Below are 21,596 nucleotides of genomic sequence, written 5' to 3' on the forward strand. Positions count from 1 at the left end.
GAGAATACTAGCGAGCTGATGTCTGTGCAGGGATATACATACGGTGATGTCAGCTCTGCTCCGTCTCCATCTGCTAGTAAAAGTGCATAACCCACTGGTTCTGGATCCACTTATCCGAATCTAAGAAAGGTTGAAGTTTTGTATCTGGTATAAATCTGTGTGTGTGGCCTGTGAAAAGGGCCAGTCACTGAGGAAGGAAGTCAATATGTATGAGTGTCTGAAGGGTGCAGCCACAAAAGAGAAAGGAGAACAACTGGTGTTTCACCCAGAAGCACTGCTGAAAATGTGCAAGTGGATTACAAGTATGAAAGAGCATCTGAGTGCCATCTTTTCTCTTGGATTCAGAGAAGTGCTGCAGAAGTCAAGGATTACTGAGAAAGAGATTTTGAACTAGGAGATTTCTCCAAGCTACTATGTTGAGGGGCTTAACTGGGCCTAGGGGAGAGGCTGCATCTGGCTATTTTTTCACAGAGCTTGAGACTAGCACTGGCTCCAAAGGACCAGGAGGTGCATTGTCTTCATAGCTGCTCCAGAAGGGAAGTGTCTGAAATCCTAACAGCTTCTAAAGAGTGAGTAACAATTTCAAATTTCTGTGTCAGAGACAGACAGCTATAGCTATCTAGGACACCCCCTTTGTGTTTGTAAGTGATAAAAAAAAAAACCAAAAAACAAAAACAAAAACCTGAAGTAAAAGTTTGAGGAGCATAGAGTGAATTTGAGTGGCCCTTTTGTGGGAAAAAAGTGAGCAAAATCTGAAGTTGTTTGCTGGTGAATTGGATCCTGTATGCTTTGGGAATAATCTCTGCAAAAACTGACCACAGAGGAGGTGAACCGGGGTTTCTAAAGACTCAAATCAAAGACTACCTTTGAAAAAGAAAGAGAATTTGGGACTGTCTTTTTTGTGATCCGAACAAGATGTCAAGCTTTGTGACTAAGAAAATGAACTGTGATTCAAAACAGATGCTCTGGCTATTGTTATTTTTGAGTGTTACAATAAATTCCATTTTATTTTTTTTGGAGCCCAAGAGACTTGTGGACAGTAGAATTTATATCAATGTGTCTTCAGTCAGTCTGTCCGTACAGGAGATCCTGTCCCCAGCCTGCCCCCTGAGAGACAGCATACCCTACCCTGGTGAGTACATCCAATGCTCCCCAGGGCTGAGAAGGTGGCCCTTTGGCAAAGGGTTACACAAATATATGTAAACCATTCCTTATCAATTGGATCTTATCATCCCAGCTGTATCTCCAGTCACCAATTTACTCCAAATCTTCTTCCCATCACCAGTCCATTAGGCATTAATCAAAGTTCTTTTTAAGGGCAATTCTTCCCACTTGTGTATTGTATTCAGGAAACACTTCTGAGAGGGTGAGGTTTAGCTACCTGTTTAACAACTCCCCTAACTTCAACTGGCCATGGAGGTTTAACCTAGTATCTAAAGCAGCAAGTTACAAACCAGAGAAACCAGGGTTCAAATGCTGTTGAACTCCATGTGACCTTGGGAAAGTCAATTTAGCTTCCTTTGTTTCAGGTACAAACGTAGGACATAATATTCAGCACTATTTAGTCAGATAAGTTGGGACTTATCCGGCTAAGTGACTGTCAGCGGCTACAACAACCAGATAACTATTTATCCAGGACACAGGTATTGTGGAGAGGAATTACTTATTCAGCTAACTTAACTGGATAAGAGGTGATATTATCAAAATGCGTTATGGTGTTAACACACACAATAAGCGTTAAAGCGTGCGTTAACGCCATAACGCATGCAAAAAGAATTGTGACACATGGCATGAATGCAAATCTTTGGAAGGGGTGGGACTGGGGAGGAGTTTGGGTGGGATTTAGTTAATGAGGGGCAATATTTCCTGGTGTTAGGCTGTACAATATGCCTGCAATGATCATAATGCAATTTGTGATAAACATTTGGAATTGCATTTTGGCTATTTCTGGACTTGGGGAGGGAGAAGAGAGAGGTGAGGTGGGGTGGGGTGGGGTGGTGTGGAGTGGAGTGGAGTGGAGTGGAGTGGAGAGAGAGAGAGAGCCTCTAGGGAGGCCCTCCCTGTGTGCACCTATTTATATCTCTAAAGGAGGGCCATCTAATTGGTCAAGGTGAGGTGTTGGTAGTGGTTTAGGGTTTAGGGTCCAGTGTCACATGTAGAATGAGACATACGAACAGAACAGTACACCTTGGTGAAGATTTGACGTCATTTGGAGTGAGGAAAGTCTCACAAAAATGAAATTTTGTACTATCTCACCCAAGCTTGATGGTACCCTTTATAGAGTCCATCAAGCTAGGGTGAGAGAACATAGTAGAAATTTCATCTTTTTTAGGCTTTCTTCAAGCCAAATGACATCAAATCTTCGCCAAGGCATACTATGCTGTTCGTACATCTCACTCTTCATGCAAAACTGGCCCCTAAACCGCCACCAAAACCTCACCTCGACCTATTAGATGGCCCTCATATAAAGATATAAATACTTAACTACTATGAGGACCTTGTAGATAATCAGTCTCTCAGTCTCTCTCTCTCTCTCTCTCTCTCTCTCTCTCTCTCTCTCTCTCTCTCTCTCTCTCTCTCTCTCTCTCTCTCTCTCTCTCTCTCTCTCTCTCTCTCTCTCTCCAGCATGCACTAAGTTTACTGCACCATTAGAATGGTAACTGTAAATTTACATAAACATACCCCTTTTTCTTAATGTGGGCATTATTAGCACTTTTTGATTAATCTAGGGGTTAGCCAGATAAGTTAGACCTGCTGTTCAGCATGTCTAAAGTTAGCTGGGATAAACTTATCCGGCTTACTCAAAGCTATCTGGATATATTCAGCAGCATGGCCATGCTGCTGAATATCCCAAACAATCTAGCTGGATATATTTACCCAGCTAACTTATTCAACTAGATAGCAGCTGAATATTGACCTCTTAGATTTTAGGCCCTCTGGCGAAAGGTGGCACCTGAGTGAAATCCACTTTGATGTGGCTGACCAGTCATAAAAGGTAGAATATATAAAAAATTACTTTTGAATCTTTACTAATTTATCCTTAGCTAAGTCATTTGTTCAAAAATCCAGTTCAACTCCATTTTACATTTCTCTGCTTAACCTCTGAACTCTCTATCCTTAGAGACTGAAGCACCTGGAAGACAAATAACCTCACTATCCCCATGCTTATTTGCCCACTTTATGCCTCTCATGATGGGGGCTCCTATCAGAATTTATTTTTTCTTTGGGTATGTCTGCCATCTCTTTCTATGTCCTTACTACATATGACCACCTCATCAAGTTAAGAAAAAGAAGAGCAGTGAGGGGCAGGCTCTGGTGAAAGGAAGAAGAAAGGAGAGCCAAGAGAAGAATAAGAAAGAAATTAAAAGAAGAAAAAAATAATTAACATATGGAAAACTTTTATTTTTTAATGAAAATGCTAAAAATAGAGATTTTCTCTAAATATGTGCCTTTTTACAGCATTAACTATTGCAAAATTTCTGCTAATTTATGTAAATAAGATGCAGAATTGCTGCAGAATCTAATGAAATGTGCAGAGGAATCGTCCCTGTGCTTTCCCAGAAACCCAGGGGATTTTGATACAGGATGAAATGTGATAATAGAAGAAGCAGGGTGAATAATAAAATAAAATGAAGTGAGAAGTTACATTTTATCCTTCCCTAACTCACCTCAAACTAAAGAGGTAATTACTGAAGGTGGGTCGATGCAATTAAGGCGTAAGAGAAGAAAGCTGCTCTACCTGTTTGTACTGTGCTTGCAGAACTGTCAATAAGCCCCTCCCCTTATTAGTAGGCTGGAACATGCCACTTTTACATAAATATATTCACGTGTATATGTGCTTTGTTAAAACCTCTCCGGTCTCAAGTTTTGTAGGGAAGCAGCAGTGAGGACTTTTGTCTCTTTCAGCAGAATTTTATTTCATAGGAGAAAAGATGTCAGCTCCCAGCACCAATATCTGCTTGCCTAGTGGTGGAAGGGTACTCGTCACATTTCCAGATGTCCTTTTTATAACTGACTTTGTAAGTATTTTATACATCTATCTAGCTCTATCTATATACATTTATTTGTGCTTTGTTTTTATCAAAATGGTATCTTGACATAATATAAAAACTGCTGTGGAAATAGCAGTGTTTACTATTAGCTCTTTCTTCCCTGCTTTTAAGCAAATCTTAGCAATTTTGTGAGAGAATGCATATGCTTACAAATAGATAAATACTGTTAACCATAAGTATATACAGAAACAATGAATAGATAAAAATGAAAATGGAGGATATGACGGTAACTTTGAAACAGACACTGCCATTATGCACGTATATGCATGTATATTATAAAATAGTCTGGACGCATGTACATGTGCATGCAAATGCATTTGTACCACATAACTGGGGGAATTTTATATGGGATGCACATCGCCAATCACCATTTTCCCAGTTCGCTCCCAGTTCAGAGATAGGATTTGCAACCTCCTCTAATTTAATAGCCTCCCCTTCCCCCTGTTAGCACTAACCCTTAAAACCCCACTGACTAGCCTAGAATTTTTTTTATTACTTTCATAGCAGTACATAAGAACATAAGAACATAAGAAAATGCCATACTGGGTCAGACCAAGGGTCCATCAAGCCCAGCATCCTGCTTCCAACAGTGGCCAATCCAGGCCATAAGAACCTGAGTAGTAAATTTAAGCAGCAGGGGACCTTAGTGCGCACCTGTGCGTGTAAGTATTTACACGCTCATCTCGTGGCCGTCCCCTGACGTGCCCATGCCTAGACCACTCCCCACTCCTTTTTCAAAACTTTTGACTTGGTGCATAGCAGGCGATACGTGCGTTCTCGGGCGGCTTATAAAAATATAAAATCTGCTAGACACGCCGCCTACTTTGTGCACAATTCTCCCAGCTTTGGCGTGCACAGGGCTTTTAAAATTCACCTTTATAACTAGAACTGTCTAATAAAAAAAATTCAATGAGTAGTCAATATTAATGGAAATCACACAATTACAAATTTAAAAAAAATGACAACAGAACTACTCAAAAGGACAAAATATAACCTTAATCATGAATAAGTATGTATATCAAAATTTACATCAGAAATCACTTCTCTCTCACCATCTGACTGTGACAGGTTCAGTACATATAATTTCATCTGGCTACTGAAATGTGTTTCTCAATTATATAGATCTAGTGTTATTAGTCTGTTTTAATCTTACTTTCCTGGTGAAAGAATTTAAGTAAATTCCAAACTAGAAATATACATCAAAGTTTTCATTTTACTAATGCTAAGTTTAGATGAAGGCGTCTAATCAGTTTGTTTGTTAGATAAACAGCTATTTAGCACTATGGTAACAAGAATGCTGACTTGACCCAAGAGGAAATCTATAGTTTAAACAGTCCATTCAGAAGAATCCACAGAAAAAAAAACAAAAAACTCCCTTAGGCATATCCTGGGAAAGGTGTAATAGATCGCTTTGAATTAGTAAATTGCTTTTTAAATTCCTTCAATGTCTATGACACATCAGTTTTAAGTTTTGACAAGACAGTGTATATAAAATCAGTTTGTTACAGTTGACACAGTAACAGTGTAGAATAGCACTATATGCTGGTCTGTTTTATTTGGTGTTCAGTGCTGGGTAATGTGAATGGTTACTCGCAGGAACATTGGAGTTACTGCCTTAGATACATTTGGTAATCCTAACCAAGTAGAACAGACTGTATACCATTCACAGCTTGCCATATTCAGGCTGTTTACATCTTGTACCAAGCTGGCTTGCTCGGGGTAACACAACTTGCAGAGCCCTTTCAAAAGATACAATCTTTTAATTGCCTTCTTCATGGGTTGTGTAAAAGCAATAAACTGATAAAGGCTAAAAAAAAAAAACCCCCCAAAAAAAAACAACTTATCTGCCAGAAAGGAACAGAAACATAATTATGTGAGGGCAGAACAAGATCATGTGGCCTATCTTGTCTGCCCATCCACACCAACTGCTTGGTTCTACAATCCCTACCACTCCCTCAGAGATTTCCTGTGCTTGTCCCATGCTTTCTTGAATTCAGTTACTGTCTCTTTCAGCTCTACTTCCATTATGAGGCTGTTCCATAAATCTTCCACCCTTTATGTAAAGAAATCAGGGTTTAATTTATAGAAAAAAAGGAAGGGGAAATGTGGAGAGTAGTGAGATGGGCGGGGGCCAGGGCCAGGTGTGATCTGTGGAAAGGGGCGGGACCAGGCTTGGTGTGAACACTCTCTCACTCACACACATATACTGAAAAATTTTCTTCACAGGCCTGGCACCATTGGGTGTGCATACCCTGCAATTGCACAGGGCACACACCCAGGGGGGCGATAACGGGAGCAGGTAGAGGCCCGTGCTACTACTGGTGGACCGAGCCCACCCGCGGTGGAAAAAACAGGTGGCCTATGGAGCCGCCAGGGGACTCCATCCTACTGGCGGCAAAAGAAGCAGGAAGCCCATAGGCCTGCCAGTGGACCCCATCCCTCTGGTAATGGAAGAAACAGAAGGCCCTTGTGGCCACCGGTGGGCTCCTGCTGGCAGTATAAGCAGCTCATCCTTGGATGCTGGCTCAGAAGTACTCTGCGGTGCTAGCACTTTGAGTATTAAATTACTGTGGGACCAGCATGCAGGAAGAGCTCCAGGATAGCTGCTATCCCCAACGAAGATGGTACAGGCTGGCGGCAGCAGCAACAAAGGAGGAATGATCCGTGGACCCTGATTGCCTGGTCTGCATGTGTGTGTGTGTGTGTGTGTGTGAATGGGAGGCTACCTAGGATGTGTGTATGTATGGGTGTAAATGAAAGGCTGCCTGGGATGGGTGTGTGTGGGTGTGAATGGGAGGCTGCCTAGGATGGGTGTGTATAGATGTATGTATGTGTGAATTAGAGGTTGCCTGGGATGGGTATGTGTGGGTGTGAATGAGAGATTGCCTGGGATGGGTGTGTGTGTGAATGTGAATGGGAAGCTGGTTGGGATGGGTGTGTGTGTGTGTGTGTGAATGACAGGTTGCCAGGGATGGGTGTGTATGGGTGTGTGTGTGAATGTGAATGGGAAGCTGTCTGGTATGGGTGTGTGAATGTGTGAATAGGAGGCTGCCTGGGATGGGTGTGTATGTGTGAATGGGAGCCCCCTTGGGATGAGTGAGTGTATGAATGGGAGCCTGCTTAGGTTGCATTTGTGTGTGTGTGAGAATGGGAACCTGCCTGAGATGGGTATATGTGTGTGTGTGAGAATGGAAGCCTGCCTGGGATGGGTGTACTTGTATGCATATGCATGCATGGTAGCATTCTTGGTATGGGCAATGTGTGTGTGTATGTGTGAGGGAGAGAATGGAAGCCTGCCTGACATTTGAGTAGATGTGAGAGGGAGCTTGTCTGGGTTGTGTGTGTGTGAGAGAGGGAGATAGAGAGAGAGAGGGCTGCAGGTGGATCCCAACCTGCCAGCAGCTGAAATGAAGAGGAGGGCCTGGGGCTGCTGGCAGGGAGGAGAAAGTTTGTGCATCCTACCACCATTAATCTATGACAATCTCAGGGTGACTAGAAATCAAAAGTTCCCAGTTATGCAGAACGTGAATTTTTAAAATCTTTTTCTGTATTATTTTTCAGGTGTTATTTAATGTGTCTGCTGTTTTTTAATATTTTATTGGTATTTAGGACATTTAAAAAAATATGTGAGTTTTTAATTATTCTTGTATTTGTCATCTGTTTTTGGAATGTTATTAGTATGTTTTTACTATAATAAGTATTTATTTTATTTCTTGATTTTATTGTTTGATGTTTGAGGAATGGTGATGGTTGTTTTTTTATTATTGCACTGCATAGAGAGCCTGGCTTCTTGTAGTTTCCAGTTCAGGTTTTGTCACTTTATTATTTCTACTTTATGGTTGCGCTATTCTGTAATTGGTGAGGGTCTGTTTATGTTCTGCATGTGTGAGTGAAATGAGGTATTCTCCTATTAGGAATTGTATTAGTGTTTTAGGGCTTTAGGAGGGTGAAGCCTACACACAACACACATTACAATACGCATAATGCCAAATGGGTTCCAAGTGTGTTTTTCTAGCGATTTCAGGTTGGTATCACAGCAGTGCATGTAAATATAATTTAAGTGATATTTTTAGCTCAGAACACGGTACTTTGATATTTCTCATGTAAAATGTTATTATAAATGCATTTTATTTATTTTTATTTTTTAAATACCGAGGTTCTTATAGAGACTACAGATCACTCCGGTTTACATATAACGATAAACTGCCCAACAGAGATAAGGGGCTTTACATAGAACAGTGGCACATATGGAACAATATAACTTAATTGTGTGTGGAGTGAACCGAGGGGGGAGGTTGGGGGTGGGGAGACATTGTGCAAGGTTATAAGGTTCCCTCGGGGAGGGGATGGGAGTGTCAGTTTTTAAAGTTGATATCACTGGAGGAAGCTGGGATTTTTTTCGGTGAGCCTGGGATAGACAATGAATGAACAAGAGGGTGGGGGGGGGGGGGGGGGGAGGGCAGCACAATCATTGTTCACACAGCGCAGCAAAAAGGCTAGCACCGGCCCTGGTTCTTCACACTCTTATAATATCCTCAATGACCACTGTTAGGTGAAGGGATTGGGAATGCAGGATCACTGGGGATAGAGAGAACGGGGCTCTTTCTCTAACCCCCCTCCTCTTCTCTGCCCTGGAGATCCTGAACCTCCATCCCCAGCCCCCCCACCCCATCAATTTTCCAGTTATACTTGTCCCCTTTCCCCTCAGTTGTCTTAAAGTAACTAAGTCTAATCCCCTATTCCTAGTGATCCTTGAACCCCCCTCCCTTGAAAATCACCCTTTTCAGTAATTCTCCTCCTCTCCCTCCCCAGACAGTAAAGTACAGGCTTCATCTTCAAGCAAGAGTCAGCTGGCTCATTTCTGCTTTAGATGGTGGACGCAGACTAGAGTGCACTGTTCAAGGTCCTCAGTCTCCTTGAACAGGGGTGTGGAGCATGGAATTCTGAAGCATGGCCTGCTCTTTGCCTCCTAGTGGGGTAGAAGGAAGGCAGCAGCACCACATGCTCACCTCATTCACTTTCTTCTCTCTTCCCACAACACCTATGTTCTTCTTTCCTTCACTCTTTCTCCACCCACTCTGATCAACTCACTCATATCTCATAGTCCATCTAATCCCCTTCACTCATATGCTGCAACACCTCTGATTCCTTGACTCACTCTTCCTCCCTCTCCCCACACAACCCGCAGCCTCTCTGATCCCGTCACTCATTCTTTGCCCTCCCACATCCCATCACACATTTTCCTTCCCCTCCCTATGATATCTTCACTTATTACCCCCCAACCCCACCCCTTGAACCTCAAAAGTGACCCCCTAGGTTGAATACCCCCCATCTCTTGACCCTATTCATCCTCACCAGGGTGCTCACCAGCAGCAGAGTGTTGCGCTAGAGGTGGACCCTTGGGCCAAGGTGGGGTTGATGCTACCCATGGGAGGGATCCTACAGGTCCCCTCCATTGGCACGCAGAGAGGGCTGATGGACGGAGGCCGGCTGGCGCTTCACCAATACCAGCCCTCGTTCCCCGCAGGTTGAGCCTTTGGGTGACAGGGCCAGCTGGACTTAGGTGGCCTCCATCGGTGGTCGTCGATGGATGGATCGAGGTCAGCCCAGAGGCAGGAACAGGTGGGGGTATCAGTCCGTACTGGATGAGGCAGAGTCCCAGAGACCCGGGCGCCAATAGGAACACAGTCAGACAGGGGGCGCCTGAGCAAGAGCAGGCCGAAGCCTGAATAAGCCACGTCCAGCACAAGGGCTGAAGAAGCGTCATTGAGCAAGCTGGGTTCAGGGCTGGAGGCAATCTGGAAGCGGTGGCAAACAAGGCTGTCTGGACGAGGAGAGAAGCAAGTCGATGGTCAGATGAAGCAGACGTCCACTGCTGGAGAGAGGCAATGGAGTAGTCAGGCATTGCAGAGGTCCGGGGCTGGAGAGGGGCAACGGAGTAGTCAGGCAATGCAGAGATCCAGGGATGGAGAGAGGCAGTGGAGTAGTCAGGCAATGCAGAGGTCTGGGGCTGGAGAGATGCAATGGAGTAGTCAGGCAATGCAGAGGTCCAGCGCTGGAGAGAGGCATTGGAGTAGTCACTCAATGCAGAAGTCAAACCAGATCAGCAGTCCGAAGGGGAGATGAAGGAACAGGAACAGAGGAATGAGGAAACAGGAACAAGAATACTCAGGATCAGGAACCAGGAACAGCAGAAGCAACGAGCACTCGACAAGCGAGAGGACCTGTTGCAAAGGCAATCTGAGGTAGTGGGGTACAGCCTTATATACTGGAGCTCCGCTGATGTCATCATCCGGGGCATGCAGCTAGGTTCCTGCCACAGGCCCTACTTAAGGTCTGGTTGTGAGCGCGCATGCTCCTAGGGAAGGGCATGGCGCTGGTTGGAACGGCGTCTCTCCGCAGGCCACACGGAGAAGCCTGGTGCAGAGCACCGGGAGCAGTAGCAGAGCCGGAGGCACCAGGGGCGGCCTGAGGACAGATCCGGTGGCCCACAGCCGCCAGAGACGAGGGACCAGGCACTGTATTACTTTGAAAGAGATGAGGGGGCTGAGCCATGGGTCTGCTGCGGCCGGCGCATGTAACAGTACCCCCCCCCCCCCACGCCCTCCCTTGGAGGACTGGGGTTGCCCGAATGGGCACGATGAAACTGGAGGAGGAGTTTCTTATCCAGGATGTTACAGACTGGCACCCACAAATTTGCTTCAGGGCCGTAACCCTCCCAGGAGAGGAGGTGGTGGCCCCTATGGCGGACGGCAAGGACTTCATGGACCTGATAAGTGGTGTTGGTCTTCGCGACCAGTGGAGAAGGTACAGGAGTCTTTCGTGAAGGCCAGGATAGGACCACAGGTTTTAAGAGTGATATGTGGAACGTATTGTGGATTCCCAATGTAGGCGGCAGCTGGAGTTGGTAAGTTACTGGTCCAACACGACGAATGATTGGAAAAGGTCCAATATACCTTGAGGCAAACCTCTGAGAAGGTATCTTGAGTCGAATATAATGGGTGCTTAAACCAGACTTTCTGGCCAGGAAGGAATTCAGGAGATGGGCGTCAATGGCTGTCAGCAGATCTCTTGGCCCGGGAAGTGGCCTGGCGTAAGCGAAGATTCGCCTGATTCCAAAGTGCATTGAGTACATCGGCAGTGACTTGTGCAATAGGAGAAGGCATGGACAATGGTGTGGGTAGCGGTGGTCATGGATGTTTCCCATAGATGTTGAACAAGGGCGATGTACCTGTGGCAGCGGCAGTGTGTAGTTGTGGGAGAACTCCGCCCAAGGAAGAAGCTCTGACCAATTGTCCTGACGTTTGTTTATATATGTGCAGAGGAAGGTCTTCAAGGAGTGGTTTTTACGCTCGGCTTGTCCATTGGCTTGAGGATGGTAAGCTGTTGTTCAACTGATGTTAATGCCAAACGTTTCACAAAGAGAACACCAGTATCTGGCGATGAATTGTGGGCCTCTGTCAGAAACAATGTCCTTGGGTAAGCTGTGCAGTCGGAAGATGTGTTGAAAGAACAGGCATGCCAATTCGGGTGTGGATGGTAGGCCCGGTAGTGGGACGAAATGGCCATTTTCTAAAATCTGTCAATTGTAACCCATATGACCGTGTGGCCTTTAGATGGTGGCAAATCCACGATGAAATCCGTGGAAAGATGTGTCCACGGCTCTTCAGGAGCTGGAAGCGGCTGGAGTAAACCCTAAGGTTGCCCGACCGGGGGTTTCTGTTGAGCACAGGTATTGCAGGAATTGACGTACGCTTTAGCATCGGAGACCATGGTGGGCCACCAGAAGAACCGCTGGAGCAGCACTAAGGTTTGCGCTCACCCTGGGTGACCGGCAAACTTAGTCATGTGCCCACCGGAGGACTCTTTCATGGAGGCGACGGGGCACCACAGTTTTCCCCGTAGGAACAGGATGAGTAGCCAAAAGACAAATGCAGGCTGGGTCAATGATATGACCGGGTTCTTCGGGTTTGTCTTCGGGTTCAAATGAACGTGATAAGGCGTCCGCCCTGAGATTTTTCTCTGCCAGGCAGTAGCGAAGCTCGAAGTTAAATCTGGAAAAGAACAGGGAGCTGGTTGGAACGGCGTCTCTCTGCGGGCCAAACGGAGAAGCCTGGCGTGGAGCGCCGGGAGCAGTAGCAGAGTCGGAGGCACCAGGGGCAGCCCGAGGCACCAGGGGCAGCCCGAGGACGGAGCTGGTAGCCCACAGCCACTAGAGACGAGGGACCAGGCATTGGATTACTTTGAAAGAGGTGAGGGGGCCGAGCCACAGGTCTGCCGTGGCCGGCGCGTGTAACCCAGAGATGGCAGGGCCTGGTGGTAAGCAAGAAGCCAACACACCCAGGGGTGGCAGAAGCAATGGAGCTGACTAGCATTCACCCCTCCCCCCTTTTTTTTGCCTTGGCTCTTGGTCATCACAGCTGCCTAAATTGTGCTGTTCTTCTCTGCTTCCTCTAAGGGCTGGGGGAGGATATAAATAATCCATGCAATTATTGGCTCCGTCCTGTTTCCTCAGGGGAAACAGAATTGATATACATTGCTGGCTCTGCTCTGTTTTCTCCCGTCGTAGAAAAAAAGTAGCAGAATGTCATTTTGGGTTGTTCTGCCAGAAATGAAGTCCTTGCTAATGGACACAAAAAAGCAGATTAGCACAAGTTTGAAAGTTGTGAGCAGGAGTGCCACTCATGAAGGTCAGGGCTGAAGTCATGACAATTGGCTCTCCTGCTCACAAGTTTCAAACATTTGCTAATTCAAACCCTTTTTGTGTCTGTTCTTTGCTCTACAGTGTCTGCCTCAGTTTCATCCCTTCTGTCTCCTGCAATATAGGAGAAGTGGGGGGTGGGAGGAGAACAAGAGGGATGGGGCTGGATTAGAGCCCCTGCAGGCTGCCTGGAGGGGAAGGGTTGGAGAAGAACACCTCTGCTACTCTACCTCTTAAGCCTGAAAAGAAGTGCCGGAACTGTGTTCCTCGCCGTTCCCCTGACAAATTAAGAACTGCTTGGTTCTCTTCTTTCCTTTGGTGGATTCTCCTCTAAATAAATAACCTTCTGTTTATTTTATTCTATTCTAATATGCTGTAAACTGTTTTGGGTGAAATTTGTATTGCCACCTCACCATCAATTGGTGTGCCTCCGTGTTCTGTCCTGGGCCTTCTCTCTTCTCTTTTCTCTGTATACATATTTCTTTGGTGCTCCAATTTCCTCTCATGGCTTCAATACGATCTTTGTGTTGGTAATTCCCAGATTTACCTCTCTACACCAGAAATTTCATCAGGAATTCAGTCCCACATCTCAGCCTGCTAGTCTGACATTGCTGCCTGGATGTCCCACCACCACCTTAAATTCAACATAGCCAAGACAGAGCTCCTTATCTTTTCCCCAATCCTCCTTTCTCTTTCTGTGGCTAGCCCGAAACCTTGCAGTCATCTTCAACTCTTCTGCTCTACACATATCCAAACACTGCTAAATGAGCCAGTATTTTCTTTAACTATATCACCACTAATATCCATCCCTTCCTTTTCTAGCACACTACCAGAACACTTATCCGCTCTCTCTTAGCTTGCTGGGCAGACTTGATGGGCCGTTTGGTCTTCTTCTGCCGTCATTTCTATGTTTCTATGTTTCATCACCTCCCACTCTATTGCAACCTGTTCCTCACAGTTCTCACAGTGAGCCATCTCTCTGCACTACAATCCATCCAAATTCAGCTGTGTGACTTATCTTTCGCCAAAGTCGCTACACCCATATAACCCATCTCAAGTCACTACATTGGCTCCTTATCCATTCCCGCATCCAGTTCAAGCTCCTCTTATTCAGCTACAAGAGCCTTCATTCTGCAGCTCCTCATTACCTCTCTTCTCTTATTTCTTTCAACACCCCTACTTGTGCACTCTGCTCATCTGGCAAGTCAATCCTCTCTATGCCCGTCTCCTCCACTGCCAATTCCTGACTCCATGCTTTCCACCTGGTTACACCATATACTTGGAATAGTCTTCCTGAGCTGGTGCATCATGCTCCCTCTTTTGCCTTATTTCAATCCTGTTGAAAAACCCATCTTATTGAAACTGATTTTAAATTTTAACCCCTGATTGTCCTGTTTACAGCTTCATACATTTTTAACCAGTGTCTTAATAAATGAAAATCCCCAAGTCTCTTTTGCCCTGTATGTTTGTCTTGATAAAATTGTAAGCGCTACTGAAAAGGGACTGTCTCTTGTGTTTTTTGGACAGCACTGCATGCATCGAATAGCGCTATAGAAGTGTTAAGTAGTAGTAGTAGTATTCCAAATGTGGTCTCACCAGGTGCTTATAAAGGGGCAATATCACCACCTTTCTTCTGTAGACCATACCTTACCCTATATGCACCAAGCATCTTTCTGGCTTGTGCTGTTGCCCTATCCACCTGTTTGGCCACCTTAATATCATCAGATACAATCAACCCCAGGTCCCATTGTTTTGTGCTTATAAGAATTTCACCCCCTATATTGTACCATTAGAACATAAGAACATAAGAAATTGCCATGCTAGGTCAGACCAAGGGTCCATCAAGCCTAGCATCCTGTTTCCAACAGAGGCCAAATCAGGCCACAAGAACCTGGCAATTACCCAAACACTAAGAAGATCCCATGCTACTGATGCAATTAATAGCAGTAGCTATTCCCTAAGTAAACTTGATTAATAGCTGTTAATGGACTTCTCCTCCAAGAACTTATCCAAACCTTTTTTGAACCCAGCTACACTAACTGCACTAACCACATCCTCTGGCAACAAATTTCAGAGCTTTATTGAGCGTTGAGTGTAAAAGAATTTTCTCCGATTAGTCTTAAATGTACTACTTACTAACTTCATGGAATGCCCCCTACTCCTTCTATTATTCGAAAGTGTAAATAACCAATTCATATCAACTCATTCAAGACCTCTCATGATTTTAAAGACTTCTATCATATCCTCCCTCAGCCGTCTCTTCTCCAAGCTGAATAGCCCTAACCTCTTCAGCCTTTCCTCATAGGGGAGCTGTTCCATCCCCTTTATCATTTTGGTTGCCCTTCTCTGTACCTTTTCCATCGCAACTATATCTTTTTTGAGATGCGGCGACCAGAATTGTACACAGTAATCAAGGTGCGGTCTCACCATGGAGCGATATAGAGGCATTATGACATTTTCCATTTTATTTACCATTCCCTTCCTAACATTTTGTTTGCTTTTTTTGACTGCTGCAGCACATTGAGCTGACGATTTTAAAGTATTATCCACTATGATGCCTAGATCTTTTTCCTGGGTGGTAGTTCCCAATATGGAACCTAACATCGTACAGCAAGGGTTATTTTTCCCTATATGCAACACCTTGCATTTGTCCACATTAAATTTCATCTGCCATTTGGATGCCCAATCTTCCAGTCTTGCAAGGTCCTCCTGTAATGTATCACAATCCGCTTGTGATTTAACTACTCTGAATAATTTTGTATCATCCGCAAATTTGATAACCTCACTCGTCGTATTCCTTTCCAGATCATATATATATATATATATATATATATATATATATATATATATATATATATATATATATATATATATATATATATATATATATATCGAAAAGCACTGGTCCAAGTACAGATCCCTGAGGCCTCCACTGTTTACCTTCTCCACTGAGAAAATTGACTATTTAATCCTACTCTCTGTTTCCTGTCTTTTAGCCAGTTTGTAATTCATGGAAGGACATCTCCTCCTATCCCATAACTTTTTAGTTTTCTTAGAAGCTTCTCATGAGGGACTTTGTCAAACGCCTTCTGAAAATCCAAATACACTACATCTACCAGTTCACCTTTATCCACATGTTTATTAATCCCTTCAAAAAAATGAAGCATATTCTTTAGGCAAGACTTCCCTTGGGTAAATCCATGCTGACTGTGTTCCATTAAACCATGTCTTTCTATATGCTCTACGATTTTGATCTTGAGAATAGTTTCACTATTTTTCCTGGCACTGAAGTCAGGCTCACTGGTCTATATTTACCTGGATCGCCCCCTGGTGCCTTTTTTAAATATTGGGGTTACATTGGCCACCCTCCAGTCTTCAGGTACAATGGATGATTTTAATGATAGGTTACAAATTTTAACTAATAGATCAGAAATTTTTGAGTTCCTTCAGTACCCTAGGATGCAAACCATCTGGTCCAGGTGATTTGCCATGCTTTAGTTTGTCAATCTGGCCTACTACATCTTCCAGGTTCACAGTGATTTCGTTCAGTTCGTCTGAGTCATCACCCTTGAAAACCATCTCTGGAACTGGTATCTCCCCAACATCCTCATTATTAAACACGGAAGCAAAGAATTCATTTAATATTTCTGCAATGGCCTTATCTTCCCTAATAGCCCCTTTAACCCCTCAGTCATCTAATGGTCCAACCGACTCCCTCACAGGTTTCTTGCTTCGGATGTATTTAAAAATGTTTTTATTATGAGTTTTTGCCTCTATGGCCAACTTCATTTCAAATTTTCTCTTAGCCTGTCTTATCAATGTTTTATACTTAACTTGGCAATGCTTATGTTTTATCCTATTTTCTTCAGATGGATCCTTCTTCCAATTTTTGAAGGATTTTTTTTGGCTAAAATAGCCTCCTTCACCTCACCTTTTAACCATGACGGTAATCGTTTTACCTTCCTTTCACCTTTCTTAATGTGTGGAATACATATGGACTGCGCCTCTAGGATTGTATTTTTAAACAATGTCCATGCCTGTTGAACACTTTTAACCTTTGCAGGTGCACCTTTCAGTTTTTTTCTAACTATTTTCCTCATTTTATCAAAGTTTCCCTTTTGAAAGTTTAGTGTTAGTGCTGCAGATTTACTTATTGTCCCCCTTCCAGTTATTAGTTTAAATTTGATCATGTTATGATCACTGTTGCCAAGTGGCCCCACAACCGTTACCTCTCTCACCAAATCCTGCATTCCACTGAGAATTACATCTAAAATAGCTCCCTCTCTTGTTGGTTCCTGAACCAATTGCTCCATGAAGCAGTTATTTATTACATCCAGGAACTTTATGTCTCTAGCAAGTCCTGATGTTACATTTACCCAGTCAATATTGGGGTAATTGAAATCTCCCATTATTATTGCACTGCCAAATTGGTTAGCTTCCCTGATTTCTCTTAGCATTTCATCATCTGTCTGACCATTTTGTCCAGGTTGACGGTAGTATACTTCTATCACTATACTCTTACCCAACACACATGGGATTTCTACCCATATAGATTCTACTGAATATATAGTCTCTTGTTAGATCTTTATCCTATTGGACTCTATACCCTCCTGGACATAAAGTGCCACGCCCCCACCAAGTTGATCCTCCCTATCATTGCGATATAATTTGTACCCTGATGCAGCATTGTCCCATTGGTTATCCTCCTTCCACCAAGTCTCTGTGATGCCAATTATGTCAATCTCATCATTTGCTACTATACACTCTAACTCTCCCATCTTACTTCTTAGGCTTCTGGCATTGGCAGACAGACATTTCAAAGTGTGTTTTTTGTTTGTATTAACAACTTGCTTTTCAGTTGTTAGGGATAATTCGGAAATCATTAGCTTCAGTGATTTTTTACATATAGGCACATGGACTATGTTTACTTTTAATGGAACCTCTCTGTTGGGATGTCCTTACTCTCCTGTTTCATTAGTATCCTTCAAGGATACATTTCTCCGAACCATGCACTGCTGAGTGACTGTCAGCTTTCCCCCTTGTTCTAGTTTAAAAGCTGTTCTATCTCCTTTTTGAAAGTTAGTGCCAGCAGCTTGGTTCCACTCTGGTTAAGGTGGAGCTTATCCTTTCGGAAAAGTCTCCCCCTTCCCCAAAACTTTCCCCAGTTCCTTACAAAACTGAATCCCTCTTCCCTGTACCATCGTCTCATCCATGCATTGAAACTCTGGAGCTCTGCCTGCCTCTGGGGACCTGCAGGTGGAACAGGAAGCATTTCAGAGAATGCCACCCTGGAGGTTCTGGATTTCAGCTTCCTTCCTAAAATCCTAAATTTGGCTTCCAGAACCTCTCTCCCACATTTTCATATGTTGTTGGTGCCCACATGTACCACGACAGTCGGCTCCTCCCCAGCACTGTCTATAATCCTATCTAGGTGGCGCGTGAGGTCTGCCACCTTTGCACCAGGCAGGCAAGTTACCAGGCGTTCCTCACATCCACTACCCACCCTGCTATTTACATTTCTAATAATCAAATCACCAACTATGATGGCCGGCCTAACCCTTCCCTCCTGGGCAGTAGCCCTGGGAGACTTGTCCTCAGTGCAAGAGGAGAATACATCACCTGGAGAGCAGGTCCTTGCTACAGGATCACTTCTTGCTACACCAGGGTGATGTTCTCCTACTGGAAGACCTTTCTGATCCAAGGCAGCACTGGGGCTGCCAGACTGGATTTGGGACTTGTCTACTATGTCCCTGAAGGTCTCATCAATGTACCTCTCTGACTGCCTCAGCTCCTCCAAGTCTGCTACTCTAGCCTCCAGAGATCGGACTCCCTTAAAGTTTTGCTGCCCCTCTGCACAACTACATTTTTTATCACTAAATCTTAGCTGCCAGACTAGACTATTCCTCAAGCTTCATTGGATCCCTCCACATGGTTCATACACCTTCCTGGGTGTCTACTCTGCTGCAGATTTTGGTATCATCCCCAAAATGACAAACTTTTTCCTATAGCCCTTCTGCAGTATCGCTTATGAAAATGTTGAAAAGAACTGCAGTACACCACTAATAATGCCCCTCTCCTTGGAGTGAATTCCATTTACCACTAACTATAGGGCTCCATATTCAACGATTTTGACCAGCTAAATTTTGGAGTTATTTGGACAAACCCTAATGGCTCAGATTCACACTTCCTCTTCCTTAGGGTATACATTTTGTCGGGCAATTTGCCCAGAAAAAAAATCAAAGTTTGCTTACCGTAAATGTTTTCCATAGATAGCAAGATGAATTAGCCAAGATCTTTGGGGAGTCCCAAGCTGAGGGTTGCAGCAGAGTATTTACTGTATAAGCAAACCAGCCTCTTTTGTGGAGAGTAGACTACTGTGAGAAAAGGTCATGCAAAACTGTTTGCCCATAGTTAGTCAGTCCTTGAGAGGTTGTTCAGACAGCAATGGGACATAAAGGTGTGAACTGATGACCAAGTTGCAATTTTGAAAATGTACTCAAAGGGTACTACCCTAAGATATGTCACCACAGAAGTCAGAGCTCTGTGCTAATGAGGTTCGACTAAGTCTGTTATTTGCAATCGTGCAAGATGTAGCAGAGTGAACACATTTCACTAAGCTAGTGGACAACGTACAGTAGGCGACTTTAACATCTTGGTTTGTGTTGCTTGTGTCCAATAGATGAGAAACCTGGAGATGTGAATGAGTTCTTTCTTATACCAGATGAAGACACTTCTATAATCTATTGCATGAAGGATTCTATCTCCGTCATAGACACATGGTGTCATAAAAAGAGGATAGATAGATTGATATGAAAAATCAAGATAATCTTTGGTTGAAAATTTTTGATTGAGTGGGAAGGTCCACCCAATCATGGAAGAAATTGCGTGACATATAGCATACATTAGATTGAAGTTTGCAGACTCTCATACCTGAGGTAACTGCTGTGAGAAATGCTACTTCCCATGTCAGAACTGATGAAAATCCTTCTTCATTGAACCAAACGTCTCATGGGTTGAAAAAAGACAACATTCAAGTCACATGGAAGAGGTGGTTGTTGTGCCAAGGGCTAAATGTGGTGCAAGCCTTTTGCAAAGACAGATATCACTGGATGAGTAGAGATAGATTTAGCAAGCACTTGAATGTGGAAATTACTAATAAGTTGAGATATACTTTCACTGGTGGTATGTTGGCCTGGGTCAAGTATATTACCAAGTAGGGGTGTGCATTCGGATTGACCGCATTAGTAAAACGCAACTCATATTTTTTTTTTACTTAAAAAATTGATTCGACATAAACGATCGGATTTCCCACATATCGAACATAGATATGTTCGATATGTGGGAAATCGCGATTGTTGAGCCAAAATAAAAATATAAACCCCCTCACCCTCCTTAATCCCCCCCCCCCCCCGACTTACCACAACTCCCTGGTGATGGAGCGAGGAGTGAGGACGCCATTTCTGCAATCCTTGGCGAGAAGCATGTGACGTCGGCGGCACGTCGAGTGACGCCGGCGTCACGTGATTCCCGGCTCGTTCGCGCCGGACGGCTCGTTCGGCCCAAAAAGAACTTTTGGCCAGCTTGGGGGGGCCTCCTGACCCCCCCAAGCTGGCCAAAAGTTCTTTTTGGGCCGAATGAGCCGTCCGGCGCGAACGAGCCGGGAATCACGTGGCGCCGCGTCACTCAGACGCGACGTCACGTGATTCCCGGCAAGTTCGCGCTGGACGGCTCGTTCGGCGCGAACAAGCCGGGAATCACGTGACGCCGACGTCACGTGATTCCCGGCAAGTTCACGCCGGACGGCTCGTTCGGCCCAAAAAGAACTTTTGGCCAGCTTGAGGGGGTCAGGAGGCCCCCCAAGCTGGCCAAAAGTTCTTTTTGGGCCGAACGAGCCGTCCGGCGCGAACTTGCCGGGAATCACGTGACGTCGCGTCTGAGTGACGCGGCGCCACGTGATTCCCGGCTCGTTCGCGCCGGACGGCTCGTTCGGCCCAAAAAGAACTTTTGGCCAGCTTGGGGGGGCCTCCTGACCCCCCCAAGCTGGCCAAAAGTTCTTTTTGGGTCGAACGAGCCGTCCGGCGCGAACGAGCCGGGAATCACGTGACGCCGCGTCACTCGACGTGCCACCGACGTCACATGCTTCTCGCCAAGGATTGCAGAAATGACGTCCTCACTCCTCGCTCGATCACCAGGGAGTTGTGGTAAGTCTGGGGGGGGGGGATTAAGGAGGGTGAGGGGTTTAATTTTTTTTTTGCACATATGTACATATACCCAACTCATTGGATTTTTTTTATGTCCATATTGGCCGCAAGTGGGACCCCCTTTCGGACATAAAAAATATGAACATAAAATTTTGCTCTGCACATCCCTATTACCAAGTGCTTGGGCTCATAAGAAAACAAGTTGAAGGTTTTCTGTGGTACCATTTGGAATATCCGAGCCATGGTAAGATATAATACTCTTTGGTTGATTGCGTTCTAACTGGAATTAAAATGTTATTGATTGCTCTAGACAAGGCATGATGAGCAAGTTCAACATCCAAACCATCAAACTGAGGTATGGAAGACTTGGATGACAGAGCATTCTTCCATTTTGAGTTAATGTAAGGTATGTCACAAGGTATATAGTGGCACGGTTAGAAAGATAAGATATGCAACTATGGTGGTCTGGGTAACACTGAAGCCATAAGAAGTAAGGAAGCATGGTCTTGCAGCAGCATTTGCACTGGCTTGGTAATCAACAGTAGTGTGGAAAAGTATCCATGAACATTTCCCCCAGTGAAGGAAGAAAATGCCCTAAACCAGCCTGAGATTGCTGGGTAGAAACAAAACATACTGATCTAA

The 21,596-nt window shown here is 44.5% G+C and overlaps 1 protein-coding gene across 1 annotated transcript in view; it reads left to right on the forward strand.

Annotated features, from left to right (window-relative positions):
• The first annotated feature begins 3,826 nt into the window (after positions 1–3,826).
• The window catches only part of MAL (mal, T cell differentiation protein), a 187,749-nt gene continuing 169,979 nt past the window's right edge, over positions 3,827–21,596 (forward strand). The window contains exon 1 of the mRNA XM_029594336.1: positions 3,827–4,019. Coding sequence (XP_029450196.1) covers positions 3,933–4,019 — 87 coding nt within the window. The 5' untranslated portion in view covers positions 3,827–3,932. The remainder of the gene's footprint in view (positions 4,020–21,596) is intronic.

This window comes from Rhinatrema bivittatum, chromosome 3 (assembly GCF_901001135.1).
Source record: "Rhinatrema bivittatum chromosome 3, aRhiBiv1.1, whole genome shotgun sequence".
Lineage (NCBI taxonomy): Eukaryota > Metazoa > Chordata > Amphibia > Gymnophiona > Rhinatrematidae > Rhinatrema > Rhinatrema bivittatum.